At 38.5% G+C, this 20,667-nt stretch overlaps 1 protein-coding gene across 2 annotated transcripts in view; it reads right to left on the bottom strand.

Annotated features, from left to right (window-relative positions):
* SRBD1 (S1 RNA binding domain 1) overlaps window positions 1-20,667 on the bottom strand; it is a 224,184-nt gene that overhangs the window by 76,667 nt on the left and 126,850 nt on the right. For both annotated transcript variants that reach the window (XM_054023628.1, XM_054023629.1), the window contains one exon: window positions 10,351-10,433. In XM_054023628.1, the coding sequence (XP_053879603.1) occupies window positions 10,351-10,433 (83 nt within the window). The remainder of the gene's footprint in view (window positions 1-10,350; window positions 10,434-20,667) is intronic.

Raw genomic sequence — 20,667 nt, 5'->3', positions numbered from 1 at the left:
AAATGAGTACAGATCGTAAGATCAATATACATTTTAATATAAGATAAGAGATAGGCAACAGATGACTCTCATTTTAAACCCTTAAAAAGATTGTACATGTACTTTTATGTAGAATTATAAGCTAACCTTGCTTGCAAACACAAAACTGCACACCAATCCTTTATAATTATTAGCATTATTGAGAGAGAAAATGAGCAAGAATAATATTTCTTTTATACAGGTCTCTTCTTGTTAGCAATTTGCTACTCTAATATAAGTGTTAGTTTCCAGCAGTTTTCATGTGGAGAGAGAAAATGCAATACAACAATGCTCCTAATTTTGTGCTTATGTTTTATTTGGGTCTGTTTAAATACTTCCAGATTGTTTTGGGTAAAGCTATTGAAGTGTTAGACTTCTATTACAACCAAATGGACATATGTATGTTTGTTTTTTTATTAATGATTTAAACATAGGGACCTAATATAAAGTCTGCATTTTAGCATTTATAGTAGACTTTCTAGTCATATCTTTTTAAAATCAACCTTCTAAATACCTCCAACCTGTATTTAATGTCTACATATTTTAAGCATTGAAGCTCTAATCAATTTGTCTCACACAAAGAGCTTTCATGAAGGAATTTAAAACAGTGGTGAAATCCTAGGTGATGCTATTTAGTAAAAAACCTTAAGTTCACTTACTAGCCAGTACAATGAACCCTTCAAATGTACGTACTATTACTAGAGCCACCACTGGAGGGCCACAGAGACAGGTGGCAATACTGCTGCTGTGTCTGGTTTGGGGTTTTATTTAAAATTATAGGAAAGGGCACTGAGTCACTCTCCCAGTACAACCTGCACATTTCTGTCTCTTCTGACCCTCCCTATCTTTCAGGCCTAGGGCCAAAGGGAGAAAAGACATATGAACAAGGATCAGTGTTGAGAGGTGCTTGCACGGCTATTTGAGTCCCTAGTGACTGAGCACAAAGTCCGTGGGCAAGGAGAACAAATGGGAAAGAAAATCATCCACCCGTCTTCAAGGGGAAAGAGAAAACCTCCCACTTTCCAGAAGGCAACCAGCTGAGAACCTGCTGTAGCTTCAATGGAACTACTTACTGTAGTCACTAAGTTCTATAAGACTGGACCCACAGATTTTAAAAATAGCTCAACAGCCATACTACAATAATTTGGACAGGACATTGGAGAATATATCTCCCACTGCCAATTAAAGAGGAAGCAAATCTTAGTGAAACAGTGTTTCCTTAAGTTTGAAGAAAATGGTCCCAAATCTCTCTATATGTCAAACTTTATTTTAAAACAAGCTAGACTGTATGATATCCAATTTAATTTGGAATGGTAAAGGTCATAGATAATTATTAAAACGCAAAATCAATAAAAATCAGAGAAAAAGTGGGAGGAGAAGAGGACAAGAGAGGAAGAAACAGCATTACCATATTTTAAGCTCTTACTATTAGGCATTCCAATTATGCTTCATAAAACCTTCCTTTGATCAGGACCCTCCAGCAATACATGGGAACTACAACAGGAATTAGCTCAACTATTTTCCCTTAAGGAACCTGCTAAGAATATCATTCACAAATTTTATTTGACACAAAATGTTCTGGTTACATCTGGAATCAAGCATGCTCTCATTTTGCGGGTTTGAGAACTATACATTCTTATGGAATATTAACGTGTAAGAGATAATTTTCCAAATATGCTAAACAGGAAAGATGCTGTAGTGTAGAACAAGAGGATAATATTATGTAAGGATTTTTACACCCTTACAACTGTTTCAATGGCAGTAGATCAAAATTCAGTTTTAAATGTAACCAAGGCTTCATCCGCTAATTGCTTTGAAGACTAGGACCTTGAACCAGCATCAGCAGCTGACTAGGAGCCAGTGGAGAGACTTGAACACAGGCCTAAGCCATGGACTTGTGCTCACAGTGGCCTAAGCCATGGAGAATGCAGACACATTCCATACCAGCTGGAGCAAAGGCATTGTTGTCACATTCAGCTACAGATGGACAGGAATTCACCAGAGGAGACAAAAGAATCCGTCAAACCATACCACTACCTTAGCTCCTACACTACTCTTCTGTGAGGGAAGGTTGTTGGCTAGTAGATCCATTGGCTATGTCCTCACCTTCTTCCCTGACTCCTCTCAACTTCCCTCTCTGCTCTACCAGGGAAAAACACACTGAGCAGAAAGACAGATTTGCTCTATGGAATACTGATGGCTCAGAGTCCTCCTGTATGCAGTCTTTGCAAACTGCACCTTCTCAGCACAGTGGAGCTGAAGTCATTCCACAGGAGATAGGGATCTCAGAATCACAGAAAGAGGGTGGGGTGAGGTGGAATTTTACCTCGATAACAAATGATATTTAAACTCACAACCAGAGAATCAGAGCAATTTCTGATATCCATTGATAAAATTATTCTTATGGTAGCCCTCTTCTCTATTCAATATGAATGTCCACAGTCCAAATGCAATGCATAGTAATATTACCAGAATTCCTTTAAGCACTGGCGTTTATAGCATAAGGCATATTTATTCTAGCTCAGCCATCAATGCAACTATCCTGACATGTTTCCGACCATGAAGCTTCACACACACAGCCTATTCTTAAAATACTCTTAAAAAGTTGGAAAAGTACTTTTCATAATAATAAACTCAGTTATGCCTACAACCATTTTCAGAGAGTTCTAGTCGACTGGAATTTTGGTCCTATCTGTAAATTGCCCCTCTGGAAGGAGCTATAGAAATCTAAAATCTGGTTTGCTTCTCCTCTTATGGTTTATGAGGTAGATGGTAGGAAACTTGAGCATCTTTTTCTCCTTAGCTAACATAACCTCATTTACCATCCAGTAACTTTCCTAACAGCACTAAAATTTTGAACTACAATGTAAAATGAGAATAAAGCAGTACCCAAGGTAGGATTTCAGACTGTTTGATTGTCTTTTAGAAACACAATTTACAAATCTATTTTCTGCTTGAGGAGCTCCAACTATCTGGAAACTGATATGTCTAGCAGTATCCAGACAGAATAGGATACATCTAGGAAAGGTAGCCAAGGATCTGCAGCAAGGACACTAGAAAGCTGTCTCAGAGAAAGCTCCCGCACTCACAGTTATTGAAATTGTTCAATAAATTTCTTCTACTGAGGTAGATTCTCTCTCTGCCCAGGAGGAGACCACTTTACAAGAGGAGTGAGATCTAATGTCTCCTTCTGCAATATATAATTCTTTAGTGCTGTGACACCCTGTACCCCATGTTCACCACTTTTACAGGTTATGATATATTTTGTACAAAGTATGCCTTGTGAGGTATCATTTGAAAAGTCATAATCTGCAGAATATTATCCTGTTGAGATATGTGTAGCAACACTATGCGTAAAGTTATACATTTCTACTGTATTATTGTTACTGAAATATGTTGTAATTCCAGGTAACACCCACAGACCAGTTTCTCAGAGACAAAGACACACTGGCATGGCAGCAAGGTGTTAAAAAGCTGTCACCTAATTAAGCAACCATTCTCCAACAGGAGAGGTGGTGTAAACAAGAAATTTACATTTCATCTCAGATGATTCAAGCCTCCAGTACACAGGAGAATGTCTGCACCCTGGCATAGTTGGGCGTGGGGTGGGTAATCCTCAGTGAGGGAAGAAAGGTATAAGAATAAGAGATGGTGACCTCCACAGCACCAGTCCACTTCCCATCTCTCTGTTCATGACATCAACAAATTCCTGAAGGGCACTCAGCTAAGGCTGGAAGGGGACATAGACTGTGAAATGTGCTGCAGCTTATAGTGAGACAAACCTTTTGCTTTTAGGTTCACTTGCTTGTTAAAATGTAGGGATTAGCTTGCACTTTTATCATTTTATTTCTTTTGTAACCAATTCTGACTTTATGCCTTATCACTTGTAACCATTTAAAATACGTCTTATTGTAGTTAATAAAGTTGTTTTAATGTTTTATCTAATCTACTACGTGTTTGGTTTGAAGTGTTTGGGAAACTTCACTTGAGGCAACAAAGCTGGTGCACAATCATTTTCCTTTATTGAAATGACAAACTTTCTATGAGCTTGTACTGTCCCGGGGGATACTGAGCAGTATTAGACACATGTTTCTGGGGTAGAAGGCTGGGGCTAGGAATATGCGGGTGTTGCCCTGAATGTAATTCATGAATGGCTTGGAGAGCATTCATGTATTTAGCTGGGAGTGCTTTTACATGCTAGTGGCTGTGTATGAGCAGGATTGGGAACAGTGGCTGTTCACAGCAAAGCAGTGTAAAAGGCACCTCTGGCTATAGAGCTGAGGGGACACAGCAGTTCAGCAGTCCAGGTTATACCCTGGGTAATGTCACAGGTGCATGATCCAGTCCATTTAGCAACAAGTGAATCGGAAGCAGTCCAAATATAAGATAAATGCAGTCAGACCATTAATTCAACTCTGTAGGTAGGAGTGTAGGTCTAATGACATCTCAGGAATGCCAAATCCTTTCCCTATCAGAGGACAAGTAGAAGGAAGACAAATGTCCAGAATCATGTCACGCCTTTAAGATGTTTTCAGGGGAAGTGCAATGAACCGGCTTTGTAACAACAGGTCTATAAATTGGGGCATGAGAATGGGGAGCATAGGTGATGGGATTGTCAGCTGAGTACCATGTACAATGGCCTGCCAGTCCACTCAGAAGTTACTACAAGGAACATTCCTCCAACTGTCTTCACTGTTCATAGGACCTTTAGGATAAGCAGAAAGGAGGGGAAAGGCATACATAAGGCCTGCTTGTCAGCTGGTGTAAAATGCATCCATTACCAGCATACAGGAGGCGCTGAATCTGGTGCAGAATTTTGGCAGCTTGCCTTTCGGTGGAGGTACAAAACTATCCATTTCAGGTCTCTTGCAGATCATGCAAACTGAAATTTAATATATCTTGTTAGAGACCACCCCCCAGAACTTATGGTTTGACAACTACGCAGTCTGCCTGCAAACAGAGGTCATGCCAGGTAAGTTGCTGTTATGGCTGAGATTCTCCCTTTTCTCTGTCTATTCTAAGAAAACACTTGCCTTTCTAACATTCTGCTCTGGTACCCTCCTGGCAATTAACATAAGAGATCACCACCGTATCAACAGATGAAATCAGGGCTGGAGAGTTGGAGATCTTGTTCTTAAACTTCACCTTTCATTCACACCTGGTCATCAGGCAGTTAGAGCACTAGCTGAAACTATATGGACAGATGGTGCCTACCTTTCCCTATTCACCACTTAATGCTATTGTGATTAGCCTCCACCAATCTACATTATTGGGTCAAATCCCTGCCATTTCCCTTTATTTTTAGATGAACACCTTCTGAGCCACATCACCGTTGGATTGTGTAAAAAGAGAAGGATTCATAGCTCAGTAAAATGAAACTTTTGTCTCAAGGTAAATACGGTAAGCATATGCTTAAAGACTTTGTGGTCAAACAATACAGTTTGTAGTTGTTAAGCCTCTTTCTTCTCGTTCTCTTTTTGCTGGTCCTTGTTAGGTGGCGATTTAATAGGTTGCCTTTGCCAACAACTGGTGTCAACAATCTATTTTCTATAGACACAGATGATATTTTAAGTAATACATGGATCACTTAATGCCTTTTCAAGACCATACCTCTCACCCTCTGGATTCTAACTCTTCTCATCCCAGTCCCAGTCTCCTTGTCCAGCCTGTCCCATTTCCCCACTGCTGACTCCTCATTCCATCTGTCTACACCTGTCCTGACTGGCTCCCAATCTCAGTCTCTTTCCCTGGGCTCCTCATGCAATCTTAGTCCCCACTGTGGCTCCTTTCCCCAATCTCTTTGCTCACCTGGCCTACAGCCTCTTGTCTGATCTCAGTTGCCCCCACACCATTTCACTCACTGTCTCCCAGGCCCAGTCTTCCACCATCATCCCAATCCTAACCTCCTTGCCCAAACAGTCCCAGCCTCCCCTTCCCACACCCCATGCTCCCAGTCCCAGTCTCCTTCCTCAACCAGTTCCAGACTCTCCAGACTCCTTGTCCCAATCTACTCCTTTTCCCTCCTCCCTGCTTCTGTTTTTCTCCCCTCTGCATTGAAACCAGGTGCTTTCCCTTTCCTGAGTGCCAGCTGGGGATCATCAGGAGCACAGGAGAGACAGACTCATTGCTTTCAGTCCTGATGCACAGTCCCATCCCATACCAGAGCAGCTGAGAGCTAGGAAAGTCCTGAGTCCCACAGCCGTGGGCTGGAGCATGCTCAGTCACCCTGTGGGGGGGACATATGTGCAGTTTGGTCAGCAGTAGAATCTGGGAGAGGTTTAAGCATGTTCAGTGAGGGTACAATTTTCAGAGATTTTTACCTGTAAAGCTCTAGCAAGTCTCTACTGAGCACGTGAAAACTGCAATTTTTCAATGGCTTATAACTTGGCTAAAGTTTGGAAGATTTTCACAAAGTCAGCCTTGACACAAAGGTCCCTCACTACCTAACTTCAAGTCCCTACTACAAAGTATATGGACATTAGAGCATTTCAGAGAGAAGGCTGCAATAATGGTTTTAACATGGCAAAACATACCTTTCTTTAGCCTCATTCTCAGAAACAGCTATGTCATTTTGGCTACAGTTTCCCCAAACAGGCAGAAAGTCGGGCATGTAAAATTGCAGCCCAAATGCCTAAAGTTTTACAAAGTTATACGCAACTGAAATTAGGGTCTTATAATAATGGAAAGTGTTGGACAACCTTAACAATAGGCGGTGCTACCAGCTCCATCAATAATACAGTTACATGAGTAGTATTCACAAAATATGTGGGCCTAATTTTGGAGATATTGTAGAAAAATTTTCAAGCACTATCTCGGAGAGGAAAGTGGTTGGAAAGTGACCACTCATCAGACACAGAATCTGCTTAAGTGAGGAAATTCATCATCTTCAGAGTCTGAATTACCTACACCCTACAATATGGATTTGTTCTTCACGGTGTGCCATAAATTGATTATGCCTGTATGAGTGGCCTGATTGTTTTAAAGGTATTAATATCCAGCAGCTCCTTTTCTCTTCAGTGGGAGTTACTGAGTCCTCAGCATTTTTGAAAATCGTGCTCAGATTTAGGAATGTAACCATGGACTTAGAACTCTAAATGTAGGCACCCAGTTTAGGAAGTCTTGGTCAGGATTTAACTGGGAGAAATCATCAGGATTGGCCATAGGTATTTTGCCTGCCAGGGTAGAAAACATTTTTGCCACACCACCACAAGTGGCTGAGCAAAACAAAAAACAATCAAAAACAGCCAGCCAATTAGTGGAGGAAGGGGTGAAAAAAGGCAGAGTGACACAGTGGTGTGGCACACCCACATAAGCTGGGGCCTAGGGTAATGGCACAGTTGGCCCGCCCCTGGAAATCACACTGAGGGACCAACCTGCTGATATTCTCAATTTTGAAAAATGTGCATGAAAATGCTTAACTTTCATTTATGATCTCCCTCGTCTAGTAGCTGTCCTTCCTCCACACCAAGGGAACCAAATCCTGGATTTGTTAACTTTCTGGACACAGTAGAGAGGTCTTTTTGGAGTGTGGTCATATAAAGGGGCTATTATAGGTTTATTGTTATAGTGGATGAATAAAATAATGTTCATTGTCAGGAGTCCATTACCTTTATATATGCTGTTATATTTCATCTTAGAAATTAGTAAAAGAACCTAGCACCAAGGACAGGCAAATGTAAAATAACCCTTAAAATTATTCTGGATAAGATTCAATTCTGCATCTGATACATTCTTTATTGAGGAACTATATCCTACAATCACTCAATGATCTAATATATCTTTTTTCATCTCTAAGTGCTAAGATGTAAACAAATAACTGTTTTCCTCAAAGGAAGACAAGTCATACTAGCTTAATATTTTTCCCCTCACAAAGAGTTCTGATGCCCAAAGGACAGCAAAACTTTGATACATGGTAGTACAATTTGTTTTCAAAAGTGTCACAGTATGCTCGGGTAACTCAAAATTCCTTTATACCAATGAACAAGCATCTTATAGCTTATGGGCTGATATTTTCATTTAAAACCATCTGACAGGAGGTTTATGTATCTAAAAGTATTATTTGCACCACAGTGTGACTTAAGTGCAAAGGACCAGTGGGAAAACTCGCAGTGTCCTGCCTGAACTGCAGTTGCTATATTGAAATCCCCTTCTTCTAAAGTTTTAAATAAGCATTTAGAACACAAGCTAAGATTTTAAATCTTCAAAAGTACTGCAGTGGGCTTACTGCACAACATATATGTTGGTGGTAGCAGATAATGTGTGCATATGCAGAGCCTTTTAGGTGCTGTGATGTGAGATCTGTAAATTCACCACATGTTTAAAGGGATGCTGTCAATTTTACATTTTTTTAGAATTAGCCAATTGCAAAATATCAGTTTTCTGATATAGTCACCTTCAAGTCTCCAGTAGTATATTCTGACTTTTTATTTAAAAAAAATAAAGAGAATAGTTACTCTTTTACTGTGTTTATTAAGGGTCTTTAGATGGTCCCAAGCGCAATAAAACAAAACATGCTGCAGATCAGCTCTTCTCCTTTCTCTCTGTGCAAATACCTGCTTTGCTGCTACTATAATGATAAGCACCCTCTTGAAGAGCCTTGGGTGAGTGTGCAGATGGGATCCTCAGAGAGCAGTGCACCACAGAGATGCAACTGAGGCCAAGAACTCAGTGAAACTTACTATCCACTGAGTGCTGTCAAATGCACACAGCAAAATTAAAAAGAGGAAAAGTACCTTCTCCTCTAAGGTTACTTACTACAATAATTGATACAACATTTTAAGATGAAGTGTGATTTTCCAAGTTGACAGTGTACACACACTTTTAGGTCACATAGTCTTGAGGCATAGTTTTTAGAATTTTATAATGGATTCAAATTACATGTATATATACCTTATATGATACATCATCATAGAATGATCAATTCATCTCTTTAAACCAGCAAGGCACAGCATCAAAGTGCAGGTTAATATGCATACTTATTTTAATAAGATTACTAAACTTCTTTTCCTATTAATCAACAGCAAAAATAAAGCAACTATCAGAAAGAAACTTTACATTGCATAAGAAATGGATGCTTTTAATTTGCACTTCATGTAAGATTATAATGAACAGCACTGATATCAACCAACCAATTTACAAGAAGGATCTTTACTATATTTATTACATTAAAAAACAGTCAATCAGAATCCCAGTTATTCTTAGAATTATAGTATACTTTCTCTATAAAAGTAGTTTTTAACAACAATAGCACAAGAGCAATCTTCACTAGACGAAATGTTGACCAACAATCTTTTGCAATAATACATGTTATTGGAATACATATCTCTTATTTTAAAAAGAAAACATTCAACATTATCTTTTTACTGAAGATTTGGCTTTGACACAGCACTTTAAGCCACACAAGAGATCATTATCCATGACCACAATTCCATTCCATTGACATTCATGAACTTACCTGGATGTATAGCTACGTGACCTCTGAACTATATAATTAAACACAGTGTGTTTTATTTCTTCTAACCTTTCAGCTTTTACTTCTGCTCCATCTCCTGGATTCATGAAAGCACCTCTGTTTAAGAGAGCACTTAAGCACATGTTTAACTTTCCTTACACTTTTGGCATTTCTCTATACAAGTCACTGGGATTTAAACCAGTGCTTAAGTGGTTTCCTCAATTGAGGGCAATACTTATTTATTTGTATTATATGTAGCACTTACAGTGTGTGTCTGTGTAAGACAGACAGGCAGATGCAATAAAATGACAGCCACTAAACTACTTCTCAATAACATTAAAGATTTAAAAACTATTTAAAACTAACTATTGCCCCCTCCCCACAATAACCTCAAGAAACCCACAAAACTATCTGAGAATTGTCAAACATTTTCCAGTTCAGCTTTAGTAAATGAAAGAAAATCTGAAATCAATGTTTTTATTACAAACACTAAGGGAAGAAAGAATGTAGATAATGGCGCCAACCAATGGCTTCTAAATGGAGGATCAATATCTCATACTATTTTACAAAAAGAAATAAAACCCCACTGCTGTAATGATGTGAAAGAGATCACATCATTACAGATCGGGTTACCAGTTTGATCTGATGTTTTAAACAGACTATAAATCTGGCTATAGCCATTTCTAAACCTAAATCACAATTGTTAAAGCCAGAGAATAAAAAAACCCTATACAACATAAATATTGAGTACCATCCCACCAATTCCACACAAATCTTTTAAAGTAGACACATAACTAGTTGACACTTAATTACAAAGCATTGTTTTTGTGTTGCACTATATCATGTTGAATTACTAGATTAAATGATCTGCATTACCTTACCTGATACATTCCAACTCCAATGTGCTTGGGCTCAATTTTCACTAGCTCAGCTAATGGGTCTTGTACACGTCTAGCTATGGAAACTGAAAAATAGAAGTAGAAAACAACTGTGGTTTTATGTAAAGAGCAGCACTGCATAATTACTTTTGTTAATTTTCAGTGTTGTAGATATTTAATCTCTCTTTTTTTGCCTGGAAAAAATCCACGTGAATGCTTTAACTGAGAGAAAATGTTTTATTACAAATGAAAGCAGCACAAAGTTATCATCAAGACACATTCTTTTCTCAATGTTTTCCTCATTGTTAGAAATATAAGTGGAAATCTATACTTACTGGACTTTTTTTTTAATAATTCAAAGGCATCTCGATGTTCATTTTCACAGGCCTATTAGTTAGTTGGCTTTTGAATCCAGTTTCAATTAGTCTGAGATAATTACATATACAGATGAAAAGTTTATTTTTATATAACAATGATTTCATAGTAAAAATGAGAGTACGACATTTTCTGTTACTAAGTTCTGAAATTTCCTCTGAATCTGAGTTGTAGAAATTTAAATGACATTATTGATGTTTGTAGATATTTCTCATAAAGTGAAAATTTAACTCTGATTCGTTACATTAGTTCTCCACAACATAAAAATCTCATTGTACCCTGTACATCTGTAGTTCAATTATCTATTAATTAAACTCTAAATGATCACTTTGAAAATGTACTGGGTAGTAATATCAGGATACGTTTACACAGCAACTGTCAACCTAAAAACCACCAAGAGTGTATTAAATAACATGTACACAGAAGTATCATTTTCAAAAGAGCCTAAGTCACTTAAAAGTCCAAGCCCCATTGATTGAACTTTGATGCTCCAGAAAATTTTACCTAGCATCTCAGTTAATTTGATTTAGTACTGATTAAGTACTGATTCTTGATTGAGAATGCCAGGCTGCAAATCAAGAGACAGTATAGAGGACAAAACTGGCTGCCACTTTTATGAAATAACCAATTGCACACAGGAAGGAAGATCTTACCAAACTCAAGCTCTCTCCATTTGTAACCTGGATACCTGGTCCATTGCTGGAACCTAAGAGCTGTTGTTGTAGCCAGGCCATAACATACTAATCTCTCAGAGTTGGCATCTACTTACAAAATCTGACTCTTGAGCTAACTACGCAGACATTGCTCCCTCCCATTCACAACAAACAGAAAAGTCTTGCCCGATGAACATTAAAATGTGTAAGCTCCCTCGTCTCCCCAGCATGACAGATCAGAGAAGGCAGGTTGCTTGATTTAACTGCTTTTCTGAACTATCTCATGTTGGTAAGGTGTCCCTGCCCAGCTACGGAAATCGTGACATGGAATACCATTGTGCAAGATGTTCCATGAATATCGAAGTGCAGATTCGGGCCTTCAAGAATGGCAGAAATATGCATGTAGGGCAAACCTACCCATGGGAGGTTGGAAATGGGTGGGTTACCAGCACAAAATTCCTTCTCAAGACTAAATCCAACGGTTCCTAATACTACACCATGCAGAACCAGACAATGAGCCAGTAAGATACAGCAAAGCACCTCCTTACAAAATATCAAAATCATTCATCAGAGGGTGAATCATAATACACAGAGAATTTGAAGAAATGAAAGGCTGAACAGAATTGCCTACTAAGACTCAGCATGTTAGTGAAATGGATATCAGCCAGTCATCATGTGCACTGACAAGTAAAAAGGCCTGTCTGCCCCTGAGGCCCCCTACTGGCCATGAAGGCTGAATTTACAATGGTGACGAGGGCCTTTCCCCTCCATCCCCACCAAGAGGCTGGTCTGACGGTCAGGGATCACTGGGTCACAGGGATGTTCCGGACACACTCCCTATGCCACAGCCAAGAGGCAGGTGGCATAGTAGTCACAACAAACAGAGTCCCTCGATGCAAAGTAGATCCTTCAGGAGCCAGGTAAGCTGGTATTAAGCTGCACCACCAGCGCAGCACAAAGCAGTTTAATGCACTAGAGAATCAGTCCTGATATGTGGTTATAAATAAACCCTGTAGTGTACTTGCCATAAGGGAGCAAATATATTTTGTTTTCCATTGTGAACCCAATAAGATTGTAATAGTATAAACCTAGAATATATTTTCAAAGGAGGGTTTTTGTTTTTATGACAAATTAACTAATTAGTTATAATATAATGACTGTTATTTTTACTCAGATAGGGTCTCGGGGCCCCAATCGGGGCCAGTTGGTTATTCTGCTAGGCACTGAACAAATACATAGAAATCGATACTTCTTGTCCCAAAGAGGTGACAAACTAAACAGACAAAGAAACAAAAGGGGGGGGGGAGGAGGGGGGGAGATACAAGCAAATGGTCAGGATAAAATCCATAGTCTCTTTTTGGTAGTTGAGGGTCAGGATGGTGGGGTAACAGGGTAGGAAGGGAGGGAAGAGAAGATGTATGGACAGAAAGAGCCTGATAGACACAGGAAGGAGGAGTAGGAAGACTGGTGATTGAAGCAAATATCAAAGAGGGTGGAGGGAAAAAGGTCCAAGAGTAGATTTCAGCTCTGGTGTCACATGGCAGAGGGTTTGAAGGGCAGCCTTCGGAGAGGCTGCGGGTGCTTCACCTGCTGTAGATGTAAAAAGAGGAGAAGGAAGGCAGGACGGGAGAAGGCTGGGGTCTTTTATAAGAAGCTGTCCACAGCTGATCTGGGCACACTCCAAGAGCTATGGCTTAAAATTATATTTGGGTCGTTAATATCTTTCCCCCCCGCAATGGTACATTTACTGGCATAACAGAAATACAGTGAATAATGCAAATGTTCAAATTAACAGTTTACAGGAGCACAAAAATTTTTACATGCATCTTTAAATGGCAACTACCATTATTATAGGCTGACAAATAATTCATAAAGTTTCTGAAAAGAACTTTATTACACAATGATACTTAAAGCCAATATAGCAAACTTAATGCCTACTTGTTTCCCTCTTATGGAAGACTCCTCAAAACCACAGCCACAAAATATACCAACTGACTGTGGCATCAGGTACTTCACATTCAAAGATTTATATGATCCCCCTCTGATAAAAAAATAAGATGTACAGTTAACATTAAGTTCACTGCTCGGTCATGTAATACTTTTCACATCCTTTATTATTATAGTTTTAACATAAGCTGACAATGGCAGCTTCCAGGCTAGGCTTAGAAAGCACTATACCGGTGACATCTGATCTGCCTGCTTCTCTATCACAGAAGTTGTGAATTCAAAGGCTCTCACATATGAATTCAAAGGCTCTTGTCAAAATCACAAAAGGTTAATCAGTGCAAGTGCTCTAGATTACAACAGAAATGCTTTCCTATCATAATCACTCAGATAATTACCAATTGAACCGCCTGTGCTACTTACAGATCACTAACAGGCTTTAAAGTTAGCATAGTTTCACTCGAGCATAAAAACTAAAAATAAATAAAATCAAAATGACTTTGTTGCAAAACAGAAAAGATTCTTTTAAACTATTTTATACTACTGAACGCACACATAGATATAGTGTCAACAAGTCAAGTTTAAGGAAGACTGCTCAATTTCTATACAACTGTTTGACCTAAGTGTTTCTTAACTACAGAAAAACTAATCAATATGGAATAAATGTGCATAAGTGTGATCTTAGAGAGCAAAGAATCTGAGAACAAAAATTTGCCACAGGCTATATGAATCTAATTATACCTATATAAAATAAACAAATGGGCACAGGATAGTCGCAGCTAGAGGAAGGACAAGAGTGTTTTGAAATTTCTCACTGGACCCAATTTTAGCCTCATTTTATAAACCTTGGAACCTTCCTTTTTGTAAAAGTTTGGCTGATAACAATACGAGCATATCTCTGCAGGGTTTCTGCCCTGGAGGTAGGCCCTGATCCAGTAAAGCACTTAAGCTCATCCATACATGGGAATCAAAGAAACTATTCACGTGCTTAAAAGTTACATAGATGCTTAAGTGTTTTCCTGGATTGGGGCCTTTGTGGGAGTCATGGGAAAAGTGGAGGACAAAGACCAACCAACAGATTATACAACTTGAAGAAGAAAATGGAGAGTACACAACTCCTAATGCCACAATGGCACAGCACTGTGAAAATCTCCACGAAAGACTCAGCTCTACCCCAGAATTTTTCTAACAGAAATAAAATAGAAGGTATACTATGAAAACCCCACCCTCACGAAGCATGCACCACCTCTCCTATCCTGACACAAGAATTGTGTCTAAAGTGTCTATATACGGATGTCAGAGTAATGGATTTCCATGATACTGATCCTTTAAGGGGGGCATCAATTTAAGGCCCCAATCCTGCAATCTGATCCACATATGTGGACTCTGGCACCCGAGCAAAGTCAACAGGGCTCTCTCCATGGGTGCAAGGTTTGCCCATATGGACCACCAGGGCCACAGAAGGTAAAACAGAAGCACCTGGGGGGAGCGGGGGATAAGGGGGGGATCATTCCCCATACAAAAGCAAATCACAAATTTTATTTAAAAAAAAATGAAGCAATATAATTTAATTACCAAAACTGATGAAGCTGTTTTAAATGTGCATTCTAGGAGTGAATAAAAACCATGCATTTTTAGAACATTTTTAGAACGGCAACTCATTCTCCATTTCTGAAGTTATTAAAGGATATTTCATTTTTCCTCAGAAAATATAAATGACACACTCGGATGGCCACGCAGCAAAATAAAATAAAATAAAATAAAATAAATCAATTTTCTTTTAAAATGTCAGCCAGGTCAAACATTCAGGAGATTTGAAATACCATTGTCAAAATACATTAGTCTAACTGAAGTAAAACTATGTGAAGAAAACTTTTTGAAATAAAACATGAAACCTTTTTACTCTTTGATTTTAAACAGCATTGTAACTTCAACATTGCGCTGCTTTTCAGTCACCAGAAAATATAATAACGCAAACTGCACATAGGCTGATGCAAAACCTCTTCAAAGTTGCCAATTATTAATAAAATATTCATTGCAACATTTGAAATTACAGTAATATATTCTGCTGCCATGCAGGAAAGCAATACAACATTTAAGAGCTTAAGTGGAGAAGAGGAGCTAGGTTGCACACTGGGTTTAACGTACCTGCTTTTCACCTCTGAATGTCTGAGATAAGACACAGAGAAGGTATAGCTGTTGAAATGCTATCTTATTATTAAGATATCTTATAGCACTTTGCAAGATGGTGATGTAACAAAAGTCTGATGGTCTCAATCCACTACATACTGGATATCTGACGTGACTCAGCCACCACATAGTTTAGTATTTTTGCCAGTCTTCACTGAGGTGCACTGACAGTGCTGTGGGGCAAAAGCTTGCACAGTAGCTAATAATATCACCTCACCTCTATGTCCACATGACATTAAAATAATCCTTTAATATCCAGAGACACACGAGGAGAGTTCACCTTCTGACAACTCCCATCTTTAGACCAAATTAAAGGCAATGTTTTAACTTCTTTTATCCAGACCTCACAGTCCCTAAAACTTCTTTTTTGCTAATATTTGCCATCGCAAGCAATATGTATTGTTCCCACAGATCAGAACTGAGATAACTTTCAGTTCCTAATACTCAGCCAAATCTTCAAGTAACTCAGGAAAAATCCCTAATGAGTTAAAATTGTGGGATTTGGCCCTGAGAATAGAAGAAAGCTGTATTTTTCCATTACGGCAGTTAACAGCGACTGGGATGTTTCAGCTGTCAGGTCCAAGAATAGACAGTGGTGGGACATTCTTAGTTGAGGGCCCTTAATTATGCTACCTGCCTCCCCTCATTGCCAGCCAGTATTAGAATATGATGGCATACAAGGAGCAGCATAAATGCACCCTGTTTAAAGGCACACCAACAGGAATCTAATCAATTTAAAAAGAAAATGAACTAAAAGAAGTTTCATAGCGATCATACCTGCCTCTGTATCTACTTGCCAATTTCTGTGATTTTACAACTGCATTTTAAAATAGTATTTTCTTTCCTGAGTTGCTGTGCAAGATCCACACAGAACAGGGAAACTGACTGACTATAGATGGGGAAGCCGCGAAACGGACTGTACACAGAGTGCTGCCAAATGCACTAAGAGAACACAAACTGGGAGAGGGAGAAAAATATTTCTCTCTGATTTCTTTCATTTTCAGTGACCTTAAGCACTGCTTGTAATAATAAGAAATAAAACATTTTCAGCCAGAAATGGGAGTTTTAAGTTGATGACATTACTTTAAACATATGGGTCTTTATATAGGGCTAAAAACGTATCCCAGGCAATAACTATGATGATTTGGCCATCCTTTATGAGTGGGAGCATTTGTTGTTATAGAATATGAGGCTTCCAGATGCAAAGGCAATGGGCTTTTACAAATGCCTATATAAATAAATATATGGCAACCACAAGCTATTAGGCTATGATTGTTTTCAATTTAAATGTTGTCATAAATGAGAACATTCTGTATTTTTATTTTAAAACCTCGGTATTTTGTTCTTGGTGAAACATGCTACTACAATAACATTCAAGTAACCAAAAAAAAAAATCCACTTTCTTAGTTTTAAACCTAGATTAAAATTTTAAATGTGAACTCAATTTAAAAGATACTAACATAATTAAAAGACCAACTAGCAATTTCATCAGTAATTACTATCAATATATCAAACAATGATAGGTATGGGAACATTCTAACATATTTACATTTTTTTATAAAGCTTATGATTGTGTTCAAGATCAGTTACTCTCCATAAGAATCTGCAATAATGTTTATTCAGTGATCGATTTTTCAGGTTTCCTGAGCCCTAGAAGCTTTCTATCCTGTTGACCTGAATTTCACCCTCTTAGTAAGGGATACAGTCAAATGTACAGTAGTCTTTTCATTAAGCATTCTTTCTAAGCAGGCCAGGATTTCTGACACAGTTTTGAATTCTAATATATCTTCTCAATGGGTTTTAAATATGTAACTTATTTAAGCAATGGCTCAACAGCTGTATCTCATCCAAAATTCTTTGGTGGCAAGCTGGCAGATTTTTGTTTTAAAAAGTTATATTTTAGTTTAGTTTTAACTCCATCAAACTGATAACCTTTTATTTGCTTAAGATTAATGAAATAATGAATGACAATCTTCTAACACAATACAGAAATCTCTAAAGACATCATGAATGAAAAAAGAATTTTAATAAAAATGCTTATATATATTTTATATATATAAAAAACAATAAATCCTTACACAAGTTAAGAGTGAAAAATAAAATATGACTTATTTGAAAGTAACATTTTACTCAGAAATAGACATTGAATAAATAAACTTCCTCTGCCTGAGTATTAAGCATTTCTGAATTGATATTTTATAGGATATCACCATTTTTATTCATGGTGAGTTGGGGATGAAACAGCATTGACTGTTTTTTTTAATTGAAGCCTGACATGACTGACTGTTACTCATTCCTTGAAGAGTCTTATTAGATGGTGCTAATCCAAAAAGGTTTTTCTTCCCTCATCTGTTCAAACAGGCAACTTAAAAGAAAAAAATTGCCAGTGTACATTTAACAATTAAACTGGCATTAATTTTAATTGCATCATCCCAGCATTAATTTATTACCATTATTACTCAAAAGTAAAACTTTCATAATGTTTTGCACTTAAAGTTATTCGTTGATGTCAACAATAAAATATTAATCTTTTCCAGGTGACCACAGAGTGTCTTATGCTACATATTAAGAAACAGTAGGTAGTCTTGAGGGTTCAGTGAATAGCACAGCACACTGCCACATATAAAACCCAAGTTCAAGAGTAGCCTTGCCTCTATTGTTCATTCAGCTGGCCACGGCAGGAAACATCACAGAAATGAGAGAGACAGCCTCCGGGGCAGAGGTATGTGCAGGAAGGGAAGGATGCTACTTCCATCATTCCTTCACACTAGTGGAAGCTTGTTTTGCAACAGTCTGCAGTAATGTTGCACTTTTGGAGAAGGCCACTTCCAGCATTCCCAGATGACTGAAGGGTATGATAGGATTATGCCATGAAAAACACAACCCAAAAGGGAAGAGCCAGTGGAACTGGTCTACTAAATTCTGAGTCACTCAGGGATACGAGAAACGCTTAGGCATGCACCGAAGCAAATGCCAACAAGGGTAGAAGACAGGCACTTCAAGTTAAATCTGAGCACCACACTATTACAAAAAATATACAAGTGTCCACAAAGGTTAGCCTACACAAAAGTACACGGCATGTTGCTGATGAGAGGAACATACAGAAATATCTCCCATTGATGGCAACGCTGAGCCAAACAATAGGCAGACAAGGCAATACTCACCTAGCCCAGGCAGGATGGTGCAAGGCCCTGCTCCTTTTAAGTCCAGTGGTGAGGCTATGGGGGCACTACGGGCAGAACAGACAGGCTGACATTCAAGTGGGCTCCTGATTATGCTGCTCAAAACAGCTAAGTCCTCTGTTCAAAGGCTAATAATGCCAGTGCAAACCTTAAAGGGGGGGCTATACTGGAGCCCTACAGCCATGCCTGGAGGCTTGGGAATTAATGCCATCACCTTTCACACACAACCATGCCTGCACAAAGCCCAACAATACGGGATTGCATCCACAGTGACAAGGAAGTGAAGACTGACAAACACTCTGTATCTAAAGTTGCAGATCAAATGAATCCATTTGTCATATTGGCTCAAATAGACATTCCCACTAAAAAGTACAAAGCCATTCAATAGCAATTTAAAAAACGCTTATATTCCTACAAGCTTCTTCATATAATGAAAATACCATAGGCCATTTCAAACAAAGACTGTATCATACTGCTCAGTATTGAAGAAGAATGTGTGTGCATTATGGGTACAATTCTTAGGATTCCCATTCACAGCAGGATCAAGTTCAATTTTATTTATAAACCTCCAACAGTCATGCTCCAGCTAATGCCATGGAGCTGTAGCTCTACCTCCTTACCTTCTGCCTCTGCTGATCTAGACTGGATCTCCTCTCTGTGCCCCTACAACGTGGAATTCCTGACATCCGGAGCAACTTTCCTGAACCTCCCTGCCCAAAGACCATCCAACTCATGTCAAATTTCACATGGAAAAAGAAATCATGTATTTTCTCCAACTTTACCATAATTAAGTGGATTATTAAACTCTATAAATCTTCTTGATAATATAGTTTGCATGAAAGAGGCAATAGAATACAATTTTATTTTGTTCTGCATTACAATTACTCTCATACGGTCCAAAAACAGCTGATGCTGTGTACTTAAGTCAAAATAGTTTATAATATATATACAGTTGATTTCCCCTTATTCTATGTCCGCCATTACTATTTACTGACTCTAAAGCATTGGGGGAAGGTTTAACCATAAGACTTTTGTATGATAAAGTTTTTTGAAAAATGACCTCTTTTCAGCAGCCGAAGGGGAGTGGTGCTCTTTTAAGAAAATGAAGAAATTAGCTCAAGTAGACATCAAGGCACTATGTCCCACACATCTAAGCATCAAATGGTTTTACTTTCCTTAAGATAAAGTCAGAAGAAATTATATTGTCTCCTATCTTTACCTTCCATTTGTTGGGCACTATGACAGTTCAGAACTGTACATCTCTATCTTTAACAGCACCCAAGGGTACTAGCCCCTGTAGCATGACAGTCTCAAAGTCCCAACAAGCCTATAAGGTTTTCTCTTGCAAGGGAAAGTGCAAATGGTTTGCTGAACTTTGAGCGTACAATAATCCAATGTATTCTGCCCTGTGGAGAGAAGACAAGCAGATGGGATTTGACAATGCTAAGCCAAGCTGCGTTAGCTGACCTTTTGCTCTCCGAGACACTCTTTATCCTCAGAAATCATTCTTTAAAGCAGTGCCTTTTCAATATCATACCTGCAAATAGAATACGACACACATTCTCACCCTCTTGGTACAAAATGCCTGTGCAAAATGTTACTTTAGTTTATTTACATATTTGCAGCTCACTCTCCTGCTAACTGGGAGACACATCTATGAAGTCAAACACAGGATCCCAAGCACTGACAGGCTGAGACGAAGATGGGTGTTTCTTTTATGCACTGTAATATGGAAATCAAAATGCATTGATCTTGCTTAAGCAGGTAAATATTAAACATTAAACATTAAAAAGTGCTTCATTGCACTAAGTGCAACATTAACTTAGTGCTTCACCGCACTAAGTAGTACAGACAAGCTTTAGTATGATGATCTCTTCTGACATGGGGTAGTATAGATGTCCTTGTCTGTAAACGGTAAGTGCCCTTTCCTATCCTACCCATGTCTAAAGAAATCTTCATACTATGGCTTGTCTGTA

This window comes from Malaclemys terrapin, chromosome 3 (assembly GCF_027887155.1).
Source record: "Malaclemys terrapin pileata isolate rMalTer1 chromosome 3, rMalTer1.hap1, whole genome shotgun sequence".
In the NCBI taxonomy this organism is placed as follows: Eukaryota; Metazoa; Chordata; order Testudines; family Emydidae; genus Malaclemys; species Malaclemys terrapin.
The sequence above is the reverse complement of the archived record's forward strand: the minus strand, read 5'-3'. Positions and strand labels throughout refer to the sequence as shown.